Source organism: Malus domestica, chromosome 14 (assembly GCF_042453785.1).
Source record: "Malus domestica chromosome 14, GDT2T_hap1".
NCBI lineage: Eukaryota > Viridiplantae > Streptophyta > Magnoliopsida > Rosales > Rosaceae > Malus > Malus domestica.
Window position 1 is genome coordinate 23390681 of NC_091674.1, and position 18022 is coordinate 23408702.

At 38.2% G+C, this 18022-nt stretch overlaps 3 protein-coding genes across 4 annotated transcripts; 1 reads left to right on the top strand and 2 right to left on the bottom strand.

The window, feature by feature from the left end:
* Positions 1-2713: 2713 nt before the first annotated feature.
* Positions 2714-7360, bottom strand: LOC103454887 (protein MHF1 homolog). 2 transcript variants are annotated; one of them, XM_070811979.1, is made up of 5 exons: positions 7205-7360; positions 4348-4451; positions 4170-4241; positions 3257-3337; positions 2714-3069 (listed from the first exon to the last, which is right to left on the bottom strand). In XM_070811979.1, exons 2-5 carry the CDS (start codon positions 4430-4432, stop codon positions 2921-2923), a joined length of 387 nt encoding a protein of 128 aa, XP_070668080.1. In that variant the 5' UTR covers positions 4433-4451; positions 7205-7360; the 3' UTR covers positions 2714-2920. The 2 variants fall into 2 exon arrangements, with proteins under 2 accessions (XP_070668080.1, XP_008392704.2); XM_008394482.4 differs by having other exon boundaries at positions 4348-4469; positions 7205-7344.
* On the top strand, positions 5359-6983 carry LOC103454945 (trihelix transcription factor ASR3-like). The gene is made up of 2 exons (XM_008394535.4): positions 5359-6298; positions 6489-6983. The coding sequence occupies exons 1-2, from the start codon at positions 5551-5553 to the stop codon at positions 6773-6775; spliced, it is 1035 nt and encodes a 344-aa protein (XP_008392757.3). The 5' UTR covers positions 5359-5550; the 3' UTR covers positions 6776-6983.
* Positions 7101-8819, bottom strand: LOC103454888 (magnesium protoporphyrin IX methyltransferase, chloroplastic-like). The gene is made up of 2 exons (XM_008394483.4): positions 8145-8819; positions 7101-7675 (listed from the first exon to the last, which is right to left on the bottom strand). The coding sequence occupies exons 1-2, from the start codon at positions 8703-8705 to the stop codon at positions 7268-7270; spliced, it is 969 nt and encodes a 322-aa protein (XP_008392705.1). The 5' UTR covers positions 8706-8819; the 3' UTR covers positions 7101-7267.
* Between the last annotated feature and the right edge of the window lie 9203 nt (positions 8820-18022).

Genomic DNA, 18022 nt, shown 5'->3' on the forward strand with positions numbered 1-18022 from the left:
AGTTGCACAGGGAGTCTTGAAGTGCAAGGAGGAGGAGTAAATTCCACACGCGTGCATTTATATTACTTTTAATTTCTGCGGCACTAGTTATTATTACTTTGAATCCGATTCCTGAAGGAATCCTGAGCCTGAGATTGCGATTAATGATTGTTATTGCATTGCAGCGCAAAATACGTCCACCAATCAGCCATCAACAAAATTAAAGATAATTAAATAATTATATTTACTATTTATTCTTCTTCTGCAAAAGTAAATATGTATATACTTTGCAGGTTTCCAGAATCCATATGAAGAAACTACACATTAAAAAGGCGCGTGCTTCCTCTGCAAGAGACACAGATGGGACAACTGAACCACAAAGGCACCCTTTTATTTTTTATAAATTTTATAAATTTTATTTTTTAATTTTGATTTTATTTATTTTTTTACTTGGCCACTAAGGACAAAGGTTTCAAGAATTCCTGACCGATAACTGACTACTTTTTGTTTCGAAAATATCTGTGGTCCTTTGTACTATAAAATTAAGGAAATTTTAACGAAAAATTTTTAGTACTGTCAATTTTAATGAAAAATTACATTTTTACATTAAAGAGTTAATTCTGGTATTATTCATTTTACCTTTTATTTTGTCATTTTTATTAAAACTCAAAGTTTTCAACCAATTTTCATTAATTTTCCTTAAATTTAAGTCTCTAAACCTGATAAATAAAGTAACCCAATTTCATCACCCTTCTTCAACAACTACAAAAACTTTGCATCTTATAACATGAAACAACATTAGCATCACTACTGGAACGTTCTGATTTAATAATACAAGTAATGTATATGTTTTTTCGGTATTTTATTACATTATTAAATCGAAACATCACGTAACAGCTAACCCGTTTTATATAAATTGCACTCTAAAAACTAAAACGAATCTAAAATATAAACACAAGGTTAAAATCTTTCCCCTTTCTTTCGTACTATTCATTCAACTAACCAACTCTTATGATTTTGATCCAAGAGATTTATTTTTGCGTACAAGAAATGTATATATAACGTTTCTTACGGTAATTGTTCCTGTGAGTCGCTATCGTCACTTAGAACAAATATTGTAAATTTGTAAGTAGATGGCATGCCCACCCTTTTGTATGCAACAACCTTTCCTGGTAGTTAACCTAAGTATGCCTAACTAGGCAATGTCCGTGCCCGCAACAAAATTGAAAATCGGTTAAGTGGGGACATTTGCATATGATTAATACTCACATTAAATAAAATTCCCTTTATTTGGAAAATAAAGAAGAAGATAAAGATAAAATTTTCTTTAGACCATCTTCAACCCTTGGAGATAAAAGCTTAAAAATTTAAGCTATAAATTTTAATTGTTTTTCTCCTCCAACCTTTATGATTTAAAATTTTAGCCCGTAATGATAAAATAATGATTTTAACCTAACTTTTTGTTTTCAGTAACTTTTTTTAAAGTAAAATTTATGTAGGTTATGTTAATTTATTTTTATGAACATTTTAGTCTAAAAATATTTAAATTCCAATAAGTAATTAAAAATCATACAAATACATAGGTATTTATAAAGTTTTAAGTTAAATTTGATTTGAATAATTTTCTTAAATTATTTTAGATAGTAGATTTAATTTTAGGCCGTCAAATAAATTTTTTTACTATTAGATTTGATCTCATTTTATCATCGCCTTTAGATTATAAGTAAAAAACAAAAAAAAGTTTAAAATTGGCCACGCCCCATTTTTAGTCAACACTAATAAATACTAATATTGGCTTAAATCCAAGGGAGAATCTAGCCCAGATATATTTTCTCCCCATGACTTATTTTAGCCCATCGTTAGAGATGTTTTTTTTTTGGGTATATTTTAAGTTTTATCTCATGGATTGAAGATGGTCTTAGTGGGTGAAATGACGTATTTTCCATTAGGCCGGTGGAAAAGTAACCAAATTCAGATTGGGCTGTCCCACTATAAGCCGAACTTGGGCCAAGTCTGGGTCTTACCAAGAGTCAACTAATGACTCATTTGGGAGTGTTTATGTAGAAATGATTTTACCAAATTAGGAGCAAAAGTGCTTTTATTAGAAATATGGTAAAAAAAGAAAATTTGAAAATCAAAGTGTTTCCTAAAAATTATTTGAAAGCACCAGCTATGTGCTTCTCGAGAAAGTCTCTCTATGACTTATAAGCACTTTTTAAGTTTTTCTCCCAATACAGCCCGAAATGTTCTCTCAAACACTTTTTGACATTCCATAAGCAATCTCAAACAAGTCATTGATTATCATTTAAGGAGTTTTTATCTTTTATTAGAAATATGTTAAAAAGAATTTATTAAACGTTCAAGTGTTTCTTGAAAATCACTTCAAAATGCTTCCTAAAGAATCACCAGCTATGTGCTTCTCTAGAAAGTTTAGAAAGTTCTGCTATGACATATGCAATTCCTAGTTTTTTCTGTCAAATGCAGTCTAAAACGCTTTTTGCCCTTTCCAGAAGCCAGTCTCAAACAAGCCCTCAATTATCATGTAAAGCGTTTTTAAAATTTGCTAAACACTCCATATTCCGTAAGCGATTTTCGTTTGCGCATAAATCACTCCCGAACGGGCCCTACATTGAACATGGATAATGTGATCGCAATCCTAACCCACCTATCGCAATTCGTCACCACAAAGTTGAACAATAGAGAGAGATACATTAAACAGCAATGCACACAAGAAAATCTGAAATGGCGTTAGCTTTTCATACATATTTACTCAGGATTCTTGAGAAATTCACATGATGGAGAAGTTGGAGGCTACTAAAAGGTCAAACAAGTCGCAGCTCTTCCTACATAGACATCAAACTTTGGACAACAAGGATTCTTCTCTCTATCCGATTTTCGGGTTTGCATTAGTAAATCATGTTAAGGCAGAGACATACCCAAGCTAAGAATCTGGAATATGTACTACACTGGTAGTTGCTTGGTCTTCCCTCTTTGATGATTTCTTTCTGTTCCTCTCAGATTGTGGTTCTTTGGCTTTCAGATCGTTGCAGAAGGACCTCAACAAGGCGGTCAGATGTTCGTTTCTGTGTGCTGAAACCGTGTTTTCCATGAAGAATCAGTACATCCAGAGTCCAAAGAAAAAAGTTCAAACAAAAAAATATAGAAGACAGAACAGAATAACTAGGTTCATAAGAATTTGGGACACATTGTTATATCATTCGATCTCGGTGGGGGTGACATCAATGAGAAATCTAAGGCTTGAAGAATGAAGACTCACCAGAAAGTATGACGTCTTCCATGTTTGCAGTTTTACGACCACCGTGTTGAGAAAATAACTCGAGGTCCTTTGCCAACTGTTCTGCTTTGCAAAATTGCAAATCTTCCATTAGTAACCCATGATTGAAATTTAACATACAGGACACTGCAGCAATCTAAACTATCTTTCAGAAGAACTGTTAAGCTCAGGAAATTTAAGCATGGCATAAAAATTCTTAGGGTGAAAGAAATGTATGATGCATCAAAAGCAATGTCACAATTTTCAAACCATCACATAATATCTCTCACAATCTCTCCCACCAACAAATCTGATCGGAATTTTTTCGATACATCAAACGCAATGTCACAATTTTAAAATCATCACATTATCTCTCACCATCCTTCCTACCAACAAATCTAATCGGATTTCTTTGGTCCATTCAAACGAAATGCATTCCTTAAAGAAATTTCTCCTCCCATTAATCCTGTGAGAACTTTCTTCAAATCCCACTTCCAAATCAGACCTATCATTAATCAATCGAACTCCAAAAACCCAATTCAGAAACTAATATTCCTACCAAAAGAGGCAGTCCATTTTGGAGTTTCAATCACCTCCTACTAACGAATCTAACTGGAATTGCTTCGGTCCACGCAAACGACATTCATTTGCATCAAAATTCATTTCTGCACCCAGTAACCCAGGTCCTAATCAGACATTCCATTTTCCAATCAAAATTCAAAAACCCAATTCCGAAACTAAAATTTCTACTAAGCATTTCTGATTCGATTTTCAATCACACAAGCACAAGAATCTCACCACTCTGTTCCAGCCAGTTCTATCATCAATTAAACGAAACTGTAAGGTCATCGCAATTTTCCCAAAATTCTTAATTGCATAGCAGAAAGCAAAGTGATCAAAGCTAAGGACAAAATACCTGTATACTTGAAAGCCAAATCGGCAATGCAAGCCATCACGGGGCCCGAAATCTCCATGGCGTTTCGCTTCGCTGCAGCGAATGGGGAATTTGGAGAACTGAGAGCCGGAAACGAAATCAGGGCCGTCCAAATTAATGAAATATTATGGAAATTTGGAGAGTGCGTGCGTGCGTTTACCTTCGGCTTCGGCTATGTGGATGGTCGAGAGTCTGAATCGATCTATGAGAAGCTCGCTCTCTGAGTCGTCTTCCTCCCTCTCCATTTTTTACTTTTCTTGCTCTCTGGGAAATTCTAGGGTTCTGTTACTTTGTACCAATTGCGCGCGAAAACGAATCAAACGCAGCGTTTCTTAAATTGAAATGGGTTAAGAAATTTTGCAGCACATATTTATTTATTTATTTTTCGAACAAAAGATATCATCTATACTAACACGTTAGTAATATTGTGGTTCAAATTCGTTTTTGATGTTACTAGTGAAAAGAAAACTACTAGACCATAGTACTAAGCGACATTTTCCCGCCTTTAGATTCAATATAAATTTCAACAATGTATGCAAATTAAACTGATAATTTTAGGACAGCTGCTAATATTTTCATAATTAAGTTTATCCTTGTATTATGCCCATGTAATGATGGTAAAAAAAAAAAGTGATATCATTTTTGCATCTTCCTTTTGTCTCCAAACCCAGATTTTTGCATATCACAAAATTAATGATATACCAAATAATTAATCACCAAAATCTTTGATTTACTTAACACTCGGAAATCATTTTCCTTACTCAAAAAGCAAATGAGGTACACATATAGTGACCGTAACAATGATACTGCACCACGTGCCGTAACATTAGTGGAATGAGGATCCTGGATTCTCAAATCGTGTCTGTTTATTGTACATCATGAGGCTAGTTTTCGTAAGATATTATTAATATTTAATTTTAAATAAAAGTATTTAAAATAATTTCTGGCACAGGATGTACAATGAACGGACACGATTTGAGGATCCGGAGAGGATCCTCATTCACATTAGTGGACCACAAACTTCTGCCCTCATTGTGTTTAATGTATAATTTTGATAAATATACGTGTTACAAAATGATTGGATTGGTAATCCGAAGCAGCAGAGTTACGGTTACATTGAATAATTTCTCCGTTAAGAGCGCCTATACACGTGATGCACCTATGACCTGTGTAAGGGGATGTTGCACACAATTAATTCGCCATTAGCCAGAAGATTAGGCTGTAAATTTTACTTAATTTGTAGGATTTAGTTCCAATATATGGCTGTAAATACTTATAGGAAGAGAAGCCATTGTCCAAAAAGCAGAGTCCTCATCTTTTGTAACCAAAACTTTGTGTGATAAGAAGACCCTTTCGTCTCTTGATGGAATTGGAGTCTATGAAACATGAAGCTGCCAGTCCTAGACCTGACCAACCTGACAAACAGCGAACGCCGGACGGGACTGGCAGCTTGGTCAGCGAAGACAAAACCAAAATCACGAGGCACCCTCGATGGACCCGACAAGAGACCTTTGTCCTCATAGAAGGACAGAGGGTCGTGGAGAATGTGGTCCAGAGGGGCCGGCGATCCACTTCAGCGTTGGGGACAGAAAATTTCGAACCCAAGTGGGATTTGGTCTCGTCTTACTGCAGGCAGCGCGGCGTGAGCAGATGGCCTGTTCAGTGCAGGAAAAGATGGAGCAATCTGCTTGTGGATTTTAAGAAAATCAGGAACTGGGAGGCACAGATAAATCAAGAGGCCGAGTCGTTTTGGGTGATGAGGAATGATGTGAGGAGGGAGAGGAGGCTGCCTAGTTTCTTTGATCGGGAGGTTTACAATGTGTTGGTTGGAAAGGAAGTGACTGCAATGGAAGCCTGTCCCCTGGCATTGTTTATGCCGGGGCAAACAGATGTGAAGGATGGTGATGGGACAGAGGACGCGGCTGCAGAGGAAGAGGATGAGGAGGGACCTGAGAAAGATTTAAATGGCAGTCGAGATGATATGGCAGAAGATAGATTAAGTTCAGATTTTGAGGAGTCTGGGCAAGACGAGACAGCCAAGAAATCAAAGAACGAAAACCTTATGCAAGACAGCCCAACAAAAACAGTCACAACTCCAATGCCTAATTCAGGTGATTTATTTTCTTTGCACTGAAATCGTTTTCCATTACAATCGTCAATTGTGATCATATAAGCTTTCGGGTTTATGATTCTTCATCTAAATGCAAAGATCTATTTGAACAGCTATTCAAACATAATACATTGGAATTGAAGCAAACTTACAACTTGTATTTTGTTTATTTGTTGTGTTCTATCTTCCAGGTGTGATAAAGGAGAAACGAAGTCTCGGATCAAAGACTTCCGGAGAAAATGTTTATCAGGAGAAATGGAAGCAGAGGCGGGTGTCAACAGATGAAAGCAAACACCGCAACATTGCCCAGCTGATCAAAGTTCTGGAAAGGAACAGCAACATGCTGAATGCGCAACTTGAAGCTCATAACATAAATTGCCATTTTGAGAGGGAACAAAGGAAGGAGCAAAACAATAGCATACTCGGTGCTCTCGGCAAGGTCACAGATGTTCTAGCAAGAATCGCTGACAAATTATGATCAACCTTTGTGGTAAAGCGTAAAACTTAGGAAGCTGCATACACATCTTTATCCTAGGCTCATTTTTACTTTCTTCTTGTACCAGTTATTGACATAAAGCTATCGAATTTATATCTTCTAATCTTAAGTAGTTAATCAGAGACGACATCAGACTCCATAAGAGATACAAAGATCATTGTTAGCTTCGTAAACTTGATTGTTTCATCTGCTTACTGTTATAATTAGCAAATTTTTGCCATCTAGCTATGCAAATCGAAACCAGGATACTAAAATTTCAGAACAGTTTCTTGGGATCGATGGCAATGAATTTAAATTTCATATGAAGAACACAAAATTGTCATCATGCATATAAGATTGAAACATGAACATCTAGTATAAAGAGTACAAAACCATACATACATGAAGAGGATGAGATTCATGAGAACGTACATGTAAACAAGCTTTACAACCAGTTAGAGCAAAAGGCAGAACTCAAATATGGCCTTTTCTTCCTCACTTAGCAGGAACAGCCTCGACCAGCCTCGAAAAATAAAATTGTGTAGTGGTTAGTCCTCTCTTCCTTATCCTCCATCCAACCTTCTTCAAAGCCCTCTCCACATCTGCCTCTGCGTGTAGATATGCTCTTGTTGCCTTCGAAGGCCCCGGGAACAACTCTCCTATCCTCTTTAGCACATCATAATACAATGTCTTTGGTGCAAAACTTATAAGCAACCGATTCTCCGCCAATGAGGCAAGATGCGCAATCATCCCGTCAGCCTTGCTCTGCGGGTAATGAATCAAAACATCTAGACAGACCACCGTGTCGTACTTCCCATCCAAGCTCTCTAAATCCTTCACTTCGAATTTTGGCAGTACTGGTCCTGCCGAGAAGCCATTGCTTAACTGAAGCTGCTCTTTTGCCTGCATAAAAATCAAAAGTTTGAGATTAAACCACAGCCACCAGCAATTCACATTCAAGCAAAACAATCAACCAACACAACCCAGATTATAAAACTCCAACTCCAAAACCCACATCCAAAAAAGCAGCTTTTTCCAAATTCACTTATTTAAATCTAACATTTCAAGCAAAACAATCACCAACACTGACCCGGATTAGCAAATTCCAATTCCACTAAAACCCACATTGCCAATCGGCTTCGTTCCATCGAATTCAAAACCCACAACCAAAAAAGCAGTCTTTTTTTTTCAAAAATTACTTAGTTAGAAATTCACATTCGAGCAAAACCATCACCAACCCAGGTTAGCAATTTCCGATTCCACCAAAACCCACATTGCCAATTTCCCCAAGTCCATCAAACCAACACTTCCCTCCAAAACACAAAACCCAAAAAAATGCAGCTTTTTTCAAAGTCACTATTTCAAAACTCACCTGTTTCTCAGCCTCCGCAACCATGGCAGCTGAAATATCAGCAGCCGTGACAAACGCCCCTTCCTTCGCCAACGGAATCGCCAAGCACCCAGTCCCACACCCGGCGTCGCACACAGAGACCCCCTGAAGTGGGCCCTCATCGGTCAACATCTTCATCACATTCTCAACGGTCTTGGAGTGCCCGAGCCTGATGTCCCTCTGAACTCTGTTGACGTCATCCGTCTCTCCGTATATCTTCTTCCACCGCTCGAACCCGGACTTGTTGAAGTAGTCCTTCACCACCTCCTTGTCGCCGCCGCCGACCTCTTCGGCCTGGAGGCGGCGACGCTTTTCGGGGTCGGATAAGGAAAGCGCGGCGGCGAGGGCGGCCACCGAACCGCCGCCAATGGCGGCAATTGTGGCGCTGTCGACTTCGGCAGGAGGCGGGAGGGCGAAGAGTGGCTTGACGACGGTGGTGGGGGGTTTTAGGGTGGTAGGTTTTGTTGGCTTTGGGGAGAATATGGGCCTGGGATTTGGGTTGCGGAAGTGGAGTGGGGAGGATAGTGAGGCGGAGGATGCCATTTTTTGTCCTTTTTTTTTGGGTGTTCTTCTCTCTCCGACAGGCGAGAGAGAGCGTGGGAGTGTAACTGTGTGTCCGCTGGGCAGTTGATGAGCTTATCCTCGATGGGATAAGAGTTCATGCTTCCTCGACTCCCGCGGGCCCCCGCTTTTGTCAGGCTGTGTTTGGTTTGAGAAAAACTTGGGTGCGCCGGCCGTGCCACATCACCCTGTTCTTGCATTCACTCCATCAAAGCGAATTTGAGCTGTGATGGAATTGGTGCCCTGTATGTTTAGGCGTTGCTAGTATTAACTTATAACACGGTGATCATGTGCTTCAGGTAGCCTATAACATGAAAAGAATGAAAACCAAACTAATTCAAATAAAGTAACGTCTCAAGAAGAAAAAATGCCGAAAACCAAATTTTTTAAAATGAAAAAAAAAAAAAAAATTGAAGTAGGGGAGGATCGATACTTCATTACCGATTATCTACTGAAAAGTTAGGATAGAAGTGATCCTCACTGCGGCAGGTTAGTAATGTCACACCAATTCTCCCCTTCTCTAATTATTTATTTATGTTATAAACTTCTTGTTTAAGTGTGATTATATAAATTTTAGATTGTATTTTATTCTAGTTATTCTTCTCTATTAGGACTTGTATTTCTTGGAGAAAAATCATTTTCTTCTCTCTTATTACTATAAATAAAGGCACTGCGTAGGGGGAATAACACACATTCTCTACACAACCCTACAAACGCATCTCTCTCTATTCTCTCTCTGTGCCGCCAGCCCCTTTCCCCTGTCAATCAAATATAGGCACTGCAAACCGAGTACCTTGCTGAGAAGGATCCACGAGCACTCTGAGTCGCTTTGGTTGATCGCTTTGATCACCAAAATGACATCTTCTTGCCTGAAGCAAGACATGACTGACATCATTTGCGCTTCCAAGACTTTCAGTTTGTAAATGAGTATAATTATGAAGTTTGTCGAATCCGATCACTTCTCAAGTTCTGTAACGAGACCTTGACCGAAGAGGATCTCCTGGAAAAGACCTATTCAACATTCTCTGCTACTAATATTGTCATGCAGCAACAATATAGGACTCAAAAGTTCACTAAGTTTTCAGATTTGATCTTTGTAGCAGAATCAGCTATTGATGAAAAATCATCAAGCTCGACCTACTAGGGCGACTGTTGTGCCTGAAGCACATTATAGCACAAACAAACACCCAAAACGCCAACGTAGGTGTGGTAGGGGCAGCCAGAAGCCTCCCCGTCAAGGTGAACAGAGCCAAGGCCTATCTAAGGAAGGAAACCGAGCCCATAAGCGCCCTAACCTCTTTCCCAAAGCCCCGAACTAGAATAAGGACAAAGCACCTGAAACCATGGATGCAGACATGTGCTATCGTTGCGGTTCCAAGGACCATTAGTCTCGTGTTTGCCGAGCTCCCCAGAAGGTTGAATCAAATTTTGTGCAAGTGGATGAACCGGAAAGTACCACGATAGAGGTTTCTGAAGATAGAGGTTTCTGACTTTCAGGAGGATACCACCCCTATGAAAAATTAGAATATTAGACATAAACTATTTTTCTAGTAGAAATTTAGACAATGGGGCCGAATTCCACCTAGTGGGCGAACCCCTTCTTGTTTTTTGGTTTAATTTTGAACAAATTTCCTTTATGTTTGGATGATTTGTTGATGATTTATTTTTTGGATATTAAGTTTTTAATTAATTACCGTCCTTGAATATTTAAATTATTTTGAATGGATATTTGTTTTTGGAACTTTTATGCATGTGACCGATTCAAATTAATTTTTATTTCTAGGTATGACTAGTGGAAAAGTTAGTTGTCTGGCAAATAGTGCAACCACGCACACCGTTTTGCGTGAACGCATCTATGTCACTAATTTCATACCTAAGAATGCACTTCTAACAACCCTCTAAAGCCTATCCAACCTAATCGAAGGATACGGTAAGGCACGTATAAGGTTGTCTAATAGTACAATTTTGACTATTGAAGATGCATTTTATTCTCCGCGTTCCGGAAGAATGTTGTTGAGTTTCAAAGACATTAAAGATAATAATTACTATGCTGAAAGCTATGTAAAAAACGAAGTTGAATTTTTGTGCATAACTTCCTACGAATATGGCCAAAAGCGTATTCTAGAGAAGATGGAGCGTATCTGAAGTGATCTGTATACTACGACCATACACCCTATAGAAAGCCACTATATGGCCGACCCTACCTCTGGAACCGCGCACAAAATTACACTTTGACATGATCGTTTGAGATACCTTGGATGAACAACGATGCGTCGTATCCTCAAATCATCACACGGGCATCCACTAACCCGAAGTTTAGGTTCAATTCAAGGAATCACATGTCAAACTTACTCCATGAGAAAACTTATTATTAAGCCTTCTTATGACAAGATTCGTTCAAATCCTCCTATTTTTTCTACAAAAGATTCAGGGGGACATTTGTGACCGATTCACCCTTCATGCGGACCATTTAGATATTTTATGGTTTTGGTTGACGCTTCCACATGTTGGTCACACGTGTGCTTGTTGTCCACAAAGAATGCTACATTCTCCAAACTGTTGGCTCAGGCTATCAAGCTCAGGGCTCACCACTCTGATTATCCGATCAAATCTATCTGATTGGATAATGCTAGATAATTCACATCTAAAACTTTTGATGACTATTGCATGTTGGTTGGGGTTGAAATTAAACATCCAGTACCCTATGTTCATACCCAGAACAACATGGCAGAGGCATTTGTTAAACGTTTACAAATGATTGCTCGATTGTTGGTCATACGTACTGATCGGATCATATTTATATATATTTTTACTTCGAATTCATTCGTCTTTTCTTAGTTAGTTCCTTATATTTTTGAGCTATTTACGTTATTTTTGTATTTATAGGATTTGTTATGCAAAGAAAATAAAAATAGAACAAGTGAAATTTTATGTAATAAATTCGTCAAAAGCAAATTTAAATTACAATATTGCTAACCCATTGTGACGCTAAATGATAAACCAATATTTAAACTATATATTTCATCCTTTTTCTTTTCTTGTCTAATTTAGTTGGAAGCTTTAAGTATTTATGATACTTTTGATATTTTGTGTTTGTAAGAGTAACATGATCGAAAGAACTTATTTTTCTGCTATGTGGGGCTGCTAGAAAATAAATGAAAATAAAAGGAAAGACAGCGAGAATCCAAGGGAAAGAAGTGTGGAAGCTGTGTTGCAGCTGGAGGTGAAGAAAAGAATAAAGAAAGAGAGCAGTGGGGGTCAGCCGAGAAGATAAGCAGAAGAGGCTGGCAGCGAGAGAAGAATGGAATAAAAAGATAGGTGGAAGGCTGAACGAGGAGGTGCGGATGGAACAAGAAATATATAAAAGAAATGGGCAGGAAAGGAGGGAACGTGAAAGGTGCGGAAGAACAGCTGCTTGGCAGCGTGGAAGAAAATAAAGAAAAGGAAAGCTGCCTCTTGCAGCAAGGCAGAGAGTAGCAGGTGAAAAGGAAGCTGCTTTGCAGCTGGACAAGGCGGGCAGAGGAGCTGCTTTGGCAGCTGGATAGGTCAGAAACAAGAAGAAAAAGAAAAGTCAAAAAGCTAGGGGGAGGGCTGCCTTTGGGCAGCGTGATATAGAGGAGAGAGTGCAGAGGGAGAATGGACTGACGGGGAGAGCAGCACGGAGGAGGTCACAAGCTGCCTTTGGCAGCGTGACTGGCAGAACACGGAGACTTGCGGGGAGACTAGCGAGGAGCTGCTTTGCGCGAGAGGACAGAGAGAGAAGGCGGGAGCAGCGTGAGCCTCGGCAGGGGTTCAAAGAGCACGGACAGAAACAGAAGCAGCAAGCTTCTCCTCTTTCGGTTAAAACTTTCCAACTTATGTTTTACTTTTGGTTAAATGTTATAATAATGTGTAACTAAATTAATTTTGGCTAGAGGTTAATTCAAAGCCATGAATATATTTGTAATATGAATTGATTACCTTCAGTTGTGATTTCTGAGTTGTGATTTAATTTGCTTAACTGCTTGATTGATAACTAATTTGTGTATGTCGATTAAGAGTGCACGCTTAATTTTCATGCATGAATTCGATGCTAGAATATAAGGGAGTTTCACCTAATCGTTATGAACTTATATTCACAAGTAGTGAAGGTTGCTAGTCACAATCACGTTAAGTAAATTCTTGGCATAAGTTTCATGCAAATCATAGTAACGAGTGCCTCGTCAATGCTTATGTTTTTCATAGAAGTTAATGATTCTTGCTTGTATCTCTATTATGCAATTCATGTAGGGAACTTGTAGGGAATGTTTTGGGTTGTCGTATGCAATCATCCAACCCAATAACTTGTGGAAAAACTGAGGGTTAATTAGTGCAATTCACGGTTAATTTGGGGCGTTGAGATTTACAATTTATTGAAAGAACAACTGAAAATCAATTTAGGTTGCATATGTGTCATGTGTGGAGAAGAACCCTCTAGCTAGTCTGTCACCTATTCTTTCACCTTAATTTCATGCTTTTGTTAATTCTGTAATTTATTTAAGTTTAATTTACTTTTCATCAAAACCAAACACCCCCCATTATTAAATTATATTATTTAGTTAGTTTTCATTGTTGTTAGTCTTTTAATTCAATTTCCGTCCATTTTAGTTCCCAGTGTCTAATTTGATTGTTTTCATTATTTTGAGTCATTCTAAGTGTGTTTCGAGTTATTAAGAGTTTTTAGCCTAGTTTTGTGTCCTTGAGTCTTGTTTAATATTTTTAAATTAATTTAGAATAGATTAGCAATCCCTTCTAATCCCCGGCCTAGAACGATACCCTACTTACATCTATACTACAATTGTCAAAAAGAGGGTTTAATTTGTGTGTTAACTTATTCTCACATCACGTACCAAGTTCTCGATCACTGCTTGGGGCTATACAATATTGCACGTAGCCATGTTGGTCCACCTGAGACCTGTTGTGACGCAACCATATAACGCCCTTTAGTTGGTTACCAGATACGAACCTAACATATCACATATGCGCGCTTTTGGTTGTGCGGTCTATTTGCCAATTTCACCACACTTATGTACAAAAATGAGGCCTCAGGGAATAATGAGAATCTATGTCAGATATGATTCTCCTTTGATTATTCGTTACTTAGAACCTTTGATAGACGATCTTTACCACTCGTTTCACGAATTGTCACTTCTATGAGACAGTCTTCTCGTCATTAGAGGGGAGATAAGAACGTCAACGTTCCTGAAGAACGACGCGAATTATCATGGATGACTCCCACTTTGTCTCATTTAGATCCTCAACCGCTCAATCTGAGACTGAAGTGCAGTGCATATTAGATCTTCATAGCATATCTCAGAGCATGCCAGATGTTTTCACCAATTTAGCGCGAGTGACAAGATCATATATTCCAGTTGCGAATGTGCCTACAAAGATGGATGTACCAAATGTATGACAGACTTCTCTCTTGGAGGCCCAGGACGCCACTTTGGCCGATCCACGTACATTAGCGGCTAGCCAATCATCTGCCCTTACACATAAGTATGGCAGACCATTTGGTTCAAAGGATTCACACATCCGGAAGAGGAAAACCATGACACAGGCACCTGAAGAGCCTACCGTGAATCCGACTGTCGCCTATTAATTATATCAAACTTATGAAGAAATTCTAGTTTACAAAAGCGTCCTTGAATAGACGAATCTACCTCTCAAAAATCTTGAGATTTCGGTCCATTATGCTAGCTTGATGATGTTTAGTGTAAAAATGAGACGATCGTTGACGATGCATTAGCTACTGAGATCATGTTGAGCGATGACATTGAACCTCGTTCCGTTGATGAATGTCGACGTAGAACTGATTAGTCAAACTGGAAACAAGCAATCCAAGTCGAACTTGATTTGCTTGCTAAACATAAGGTGTTTGGACCTGTAACTCATACTCCTTCACATGTAAAACCCGTTGGCTACAAGTGAGTTTTCGTTCGGAAGTGTAATGAGAATAACGAAATTATGTGTTACAAAGCTCGTCTTATTGCACAATGTTTCTCACGACGCCATGGGATGGACTATGACAAAACTTATTCACCCGTTATGGATGCGATTATTTTTCACTACCTTATCAGTTTTGTAGTTTCTGAAAAACTAAGTATGCATCTGATGGACTTAGTAACTGCGTATCTCTATGAGGATCTTGATACGGAAATTTATATGAAAGTTCCCGAATGACTTACATTGATCAAATATTTCCAAACCCCGGAACACTATCTCAATTCAGTTGAGGCGTTCACTATACGGTTTGTAACAATCCAGAAAAATGTGGTATAACCGTATGAGTGAGTATTTGACTAGTCAAGGATATGTGAATAACGAACTATGCCTTTGTGTGTTCATTAAGAAGTCACATTCTAGTTTTGCAATTGTTGCAGTATATGTCAATAACATAAATCTCATCAGAACTCCTGAATAGCTCGTGAGAACTGCCGCGCACCTGAAGTCGGAATTTGAGATGAAAGATCTAGGAAAGACTCAATACTATCTCAGTCTTGAGATAGAGCATCGTTCAGATGAAATCTTAATACATCAATCGAACTACACCCAGAAGGTGTTGCGCCACTTTAATAAGGATAAAGCGAAGCCTTCGAGTACTCCTATGGTTGTTCAATCTCTAAATGAAAAACGAGATCCCTTATGTCCGAATAAGGATGATGAAAAGATTTTGGAGGCTGAAGTTCCTTACCTAAGTACGATAGGCGCTTTATTGTACTTAGCTCAATGCATTAGACCATACATCGTTGATCTTTTGGTAAAATATAGTAAATCACCAACATGCAAACACTGGACTTGTGTTAAAGATATTTTCCGTTACCTTAAGGGTATTACGGATCTAGGCTTGGTCTATCCCTATTGATCCTCGAGTGATGCCGCACCTCCTTATCTCGAGTCGATTCTCGCCTTATTGGTTATGCCGACGCATGATATTTATCTGATTCGTACAATGCGTGTTCTCAAACGGGTCATGTCTTTACCGTTGGAGGCACCACAATTTCTTGAAGGTTAACTAAACAGACCTTAGTTGCCACTTCGTCTAACCATGCTGAAATTCTCACCTTGCATGAAGCAACTTGCGAATGCTTTTGGTTGAAAACAGTTGTAGGCCATATTCGAAACTCTTGCGATCTTGACCCCTTTGTTGATGTCCCGACGATGATCTATGAAGACAATGCAGCAAGCATCGAACAACTCAAGAAGGGTTACATCAAAGGAGACAACACCAAGCACATTGCACCAATTCTTCTTCTCATATCAACAACAAGAGCATCAAAAGATTGAAGTCACGCAAATCCGTTCACAAGACCATATGGCCGACCTCTTCCCCAAATCACTACCGAATGCAACGTTTCAGAAGCTTGTTCAAGGAATTGGTATGCGTAAACTTTCTGAGTTGTAACATTGCTAGTTCTCTTTGGAATTCTGTCAAACTCAGGGGGAGTATCCTGAAGTATACTTGCTTAATCTTAAAGTATTTTTTTCCCTACGATTAGGAGCATTTTTCCCACTGGGTTTTTGCTACCTAACGAGGTTTTGACGAGGCACCCACTTTGGGTTGATCATATCCCTAATGACGTTCCGTAAACGTTTCATTTAACTTTGCATTACCCTCGCATTTTTCCTTAGATTATGGGTTTTATCCCTACTCGGATTTTTACCATAGCCGTAGGTTTTTTTTTAGACTTACTTTCTTATGCAAGTTCCTACCTTATTTGAGAATAGCGTGTTCCTAGAATCAGTGTCAACGAGTCGACTTCCTCAACCTCTACATGATGCTGAATCTACTTGAGTATTTACGCACTCAAGGGGGAGTGTTATAAACTTCTTGTTTAAGTGTGATTGTGTAAATCCTACATTAGATTTGATTTTAGTTATTCTTCTCTGTTAGGACTTGTATTCCTTGGAGGATAATGATTTTCTTCTCTCTATTATTACTATAAATAAAGGCACTACGTAGGGAGAATAACACACATCCTCTACACAACCTTACAAACACATCTCTCTCTATTCTCTCTCTGTGCCGCCAGCCCCCCGTCCCATTTCAGTTAAATATAGGCCACAACAATTTATTCTTTTTGTTTTTTTTTTCTTTCCAAACACCGAATTATCATCTTTATATTCTACAAAATGTACTTTTCGGTGCAAAACCTCTTATAATTCAGATTTAAACTCTCTAAAAATAATGGTGTAAAACCTAAAGCCAAGTTCTAAAAAACTCTAGGTGATAATCGAGCGGCAAGCAAACGTCTAGTGCCTAGAAGGCTAAGGGACCTAGGCGGGTTTTTTTTTAATTTTAATTAAATTTATTATATAACAATACAAACATATAAATAAGGACTACAATTATTTATAAGAAAGAAAGATGATAATTCGGTAAAAAAGTTGAAATAGGGAAGAATTGGTATGACGTTACCGTTTTCTCTATTGTACAATCGATGGGGTACTACTGTACTAGTGATTCTCACTTAGGTGGGTGGGGAACACCATATTGATCCTCTCTTTCTCAACTTATTTATTTATTTGTGCGTTTTTGTTTTTCGGTGCAAAACCTCTTATAATTTAGTATAATCTAACACTAAAATAACATGAGTACAAGTACTTGTACATTAGACTCGCCTAGAAGACTCACCTCTAATCGCGGTTTCAATGGCGGCGAAGCCCGTCTCCGCATATTTGGTGGCTGATGGTAAGAGTTTGACGCGCCCTAAATCAACGTATGCATACTCTTCAGTCCTCCCTTAGTCGTTCAACAATAACGTTCGGTTATCTTGTCTAAATTGCTTCAATCTTTTTTTTTTCATTTTATTCATGGCTAGGAGAGGAAGTATGAAATTTAATTTTTGTTTTTTCATTACAAGCCCTATTGCTACTTTAGTTAGGCTTGGGGAAGATGAAAGATTTAAATCTAGGACGTAGTAAACTGAAGAGAAATGTCATTTTTACCGGGACAATCCACCTGAAACTTTACTATTTAAAGAATGACTTATATGAAATATGTTTGCTATCATCGTAGCGTTCTTATCAAACACATTGTATTATTGAATCAAGATTTCATGTAGTGGTAAATCATATACATGACTAATCACACAATTTAACACATAAACATAAATTGCTCATTCAAAATACAAAATAAAAAACATGCGCACACATATCAAGCTCATTGACAAAAATATTTACTACGCTATTTTACATTTACTTAATACATTTATTATTACGGGAGTATATAGTTTTTTTTTTTTTTTTAACAAATGAGAATTCGTACAAACGGAGAATAG

Excerpts from the sequence above, each read along its gene's own strand:
- LOC103454887 (XM_070811979.1), bottom strand. The coding sequence starts at position 4,432 with ATGGAGAGGGAGGAAGACGACTCAGAGAGCGAGCTTCTCATAGATCGA. Across the intron at positions 4,242-4,347 it reads CCACATAGCCGAAGCCGAAG|CGAAGCGAAACGCCATGGAG; the intron begins GTAAACGCACGC and ends CATTCGCTGCAG. Across the intron at positions 3,338-4,169 it reads TTTGGCTTTCAAGTATACAG|AACAGTTGGCAAAGGACCTC; the intron begins GTATTTTGTCCT and ends TTTGCAAAGCAG.
- LOC103454945 (XM_008394535.4), top strand. The coding sequence starts at position 5,551 with ATGGAATTGGAGTCTATGAAACATGAAGCTGCCAGTCCTAGACCTGAC. Across the intron at positions 6,299-6,488 it reads AACTCCAATGCCTAATTCAG|GTGTGATAAAGGAGAAACGA; the intron begins GTGATTTATTTT and ends TCTATCTTCCAG.
- LOC103454888 (XM_008394483.4), bottom strand. The coding sequence starts at position 8,705 with ATGGCATCCTCCGCCTCACTATCCTCCCCACTCCACTTCCGCAACCCA. Across the intron at positions 7,676-8,144 it reads TTGCGGAGGCTGAGAAACAG|GCAAAAGAGCAGCTTCAGTT; the intron begins GTGAGTTTTGAA and ends ATTTTTATGCAG.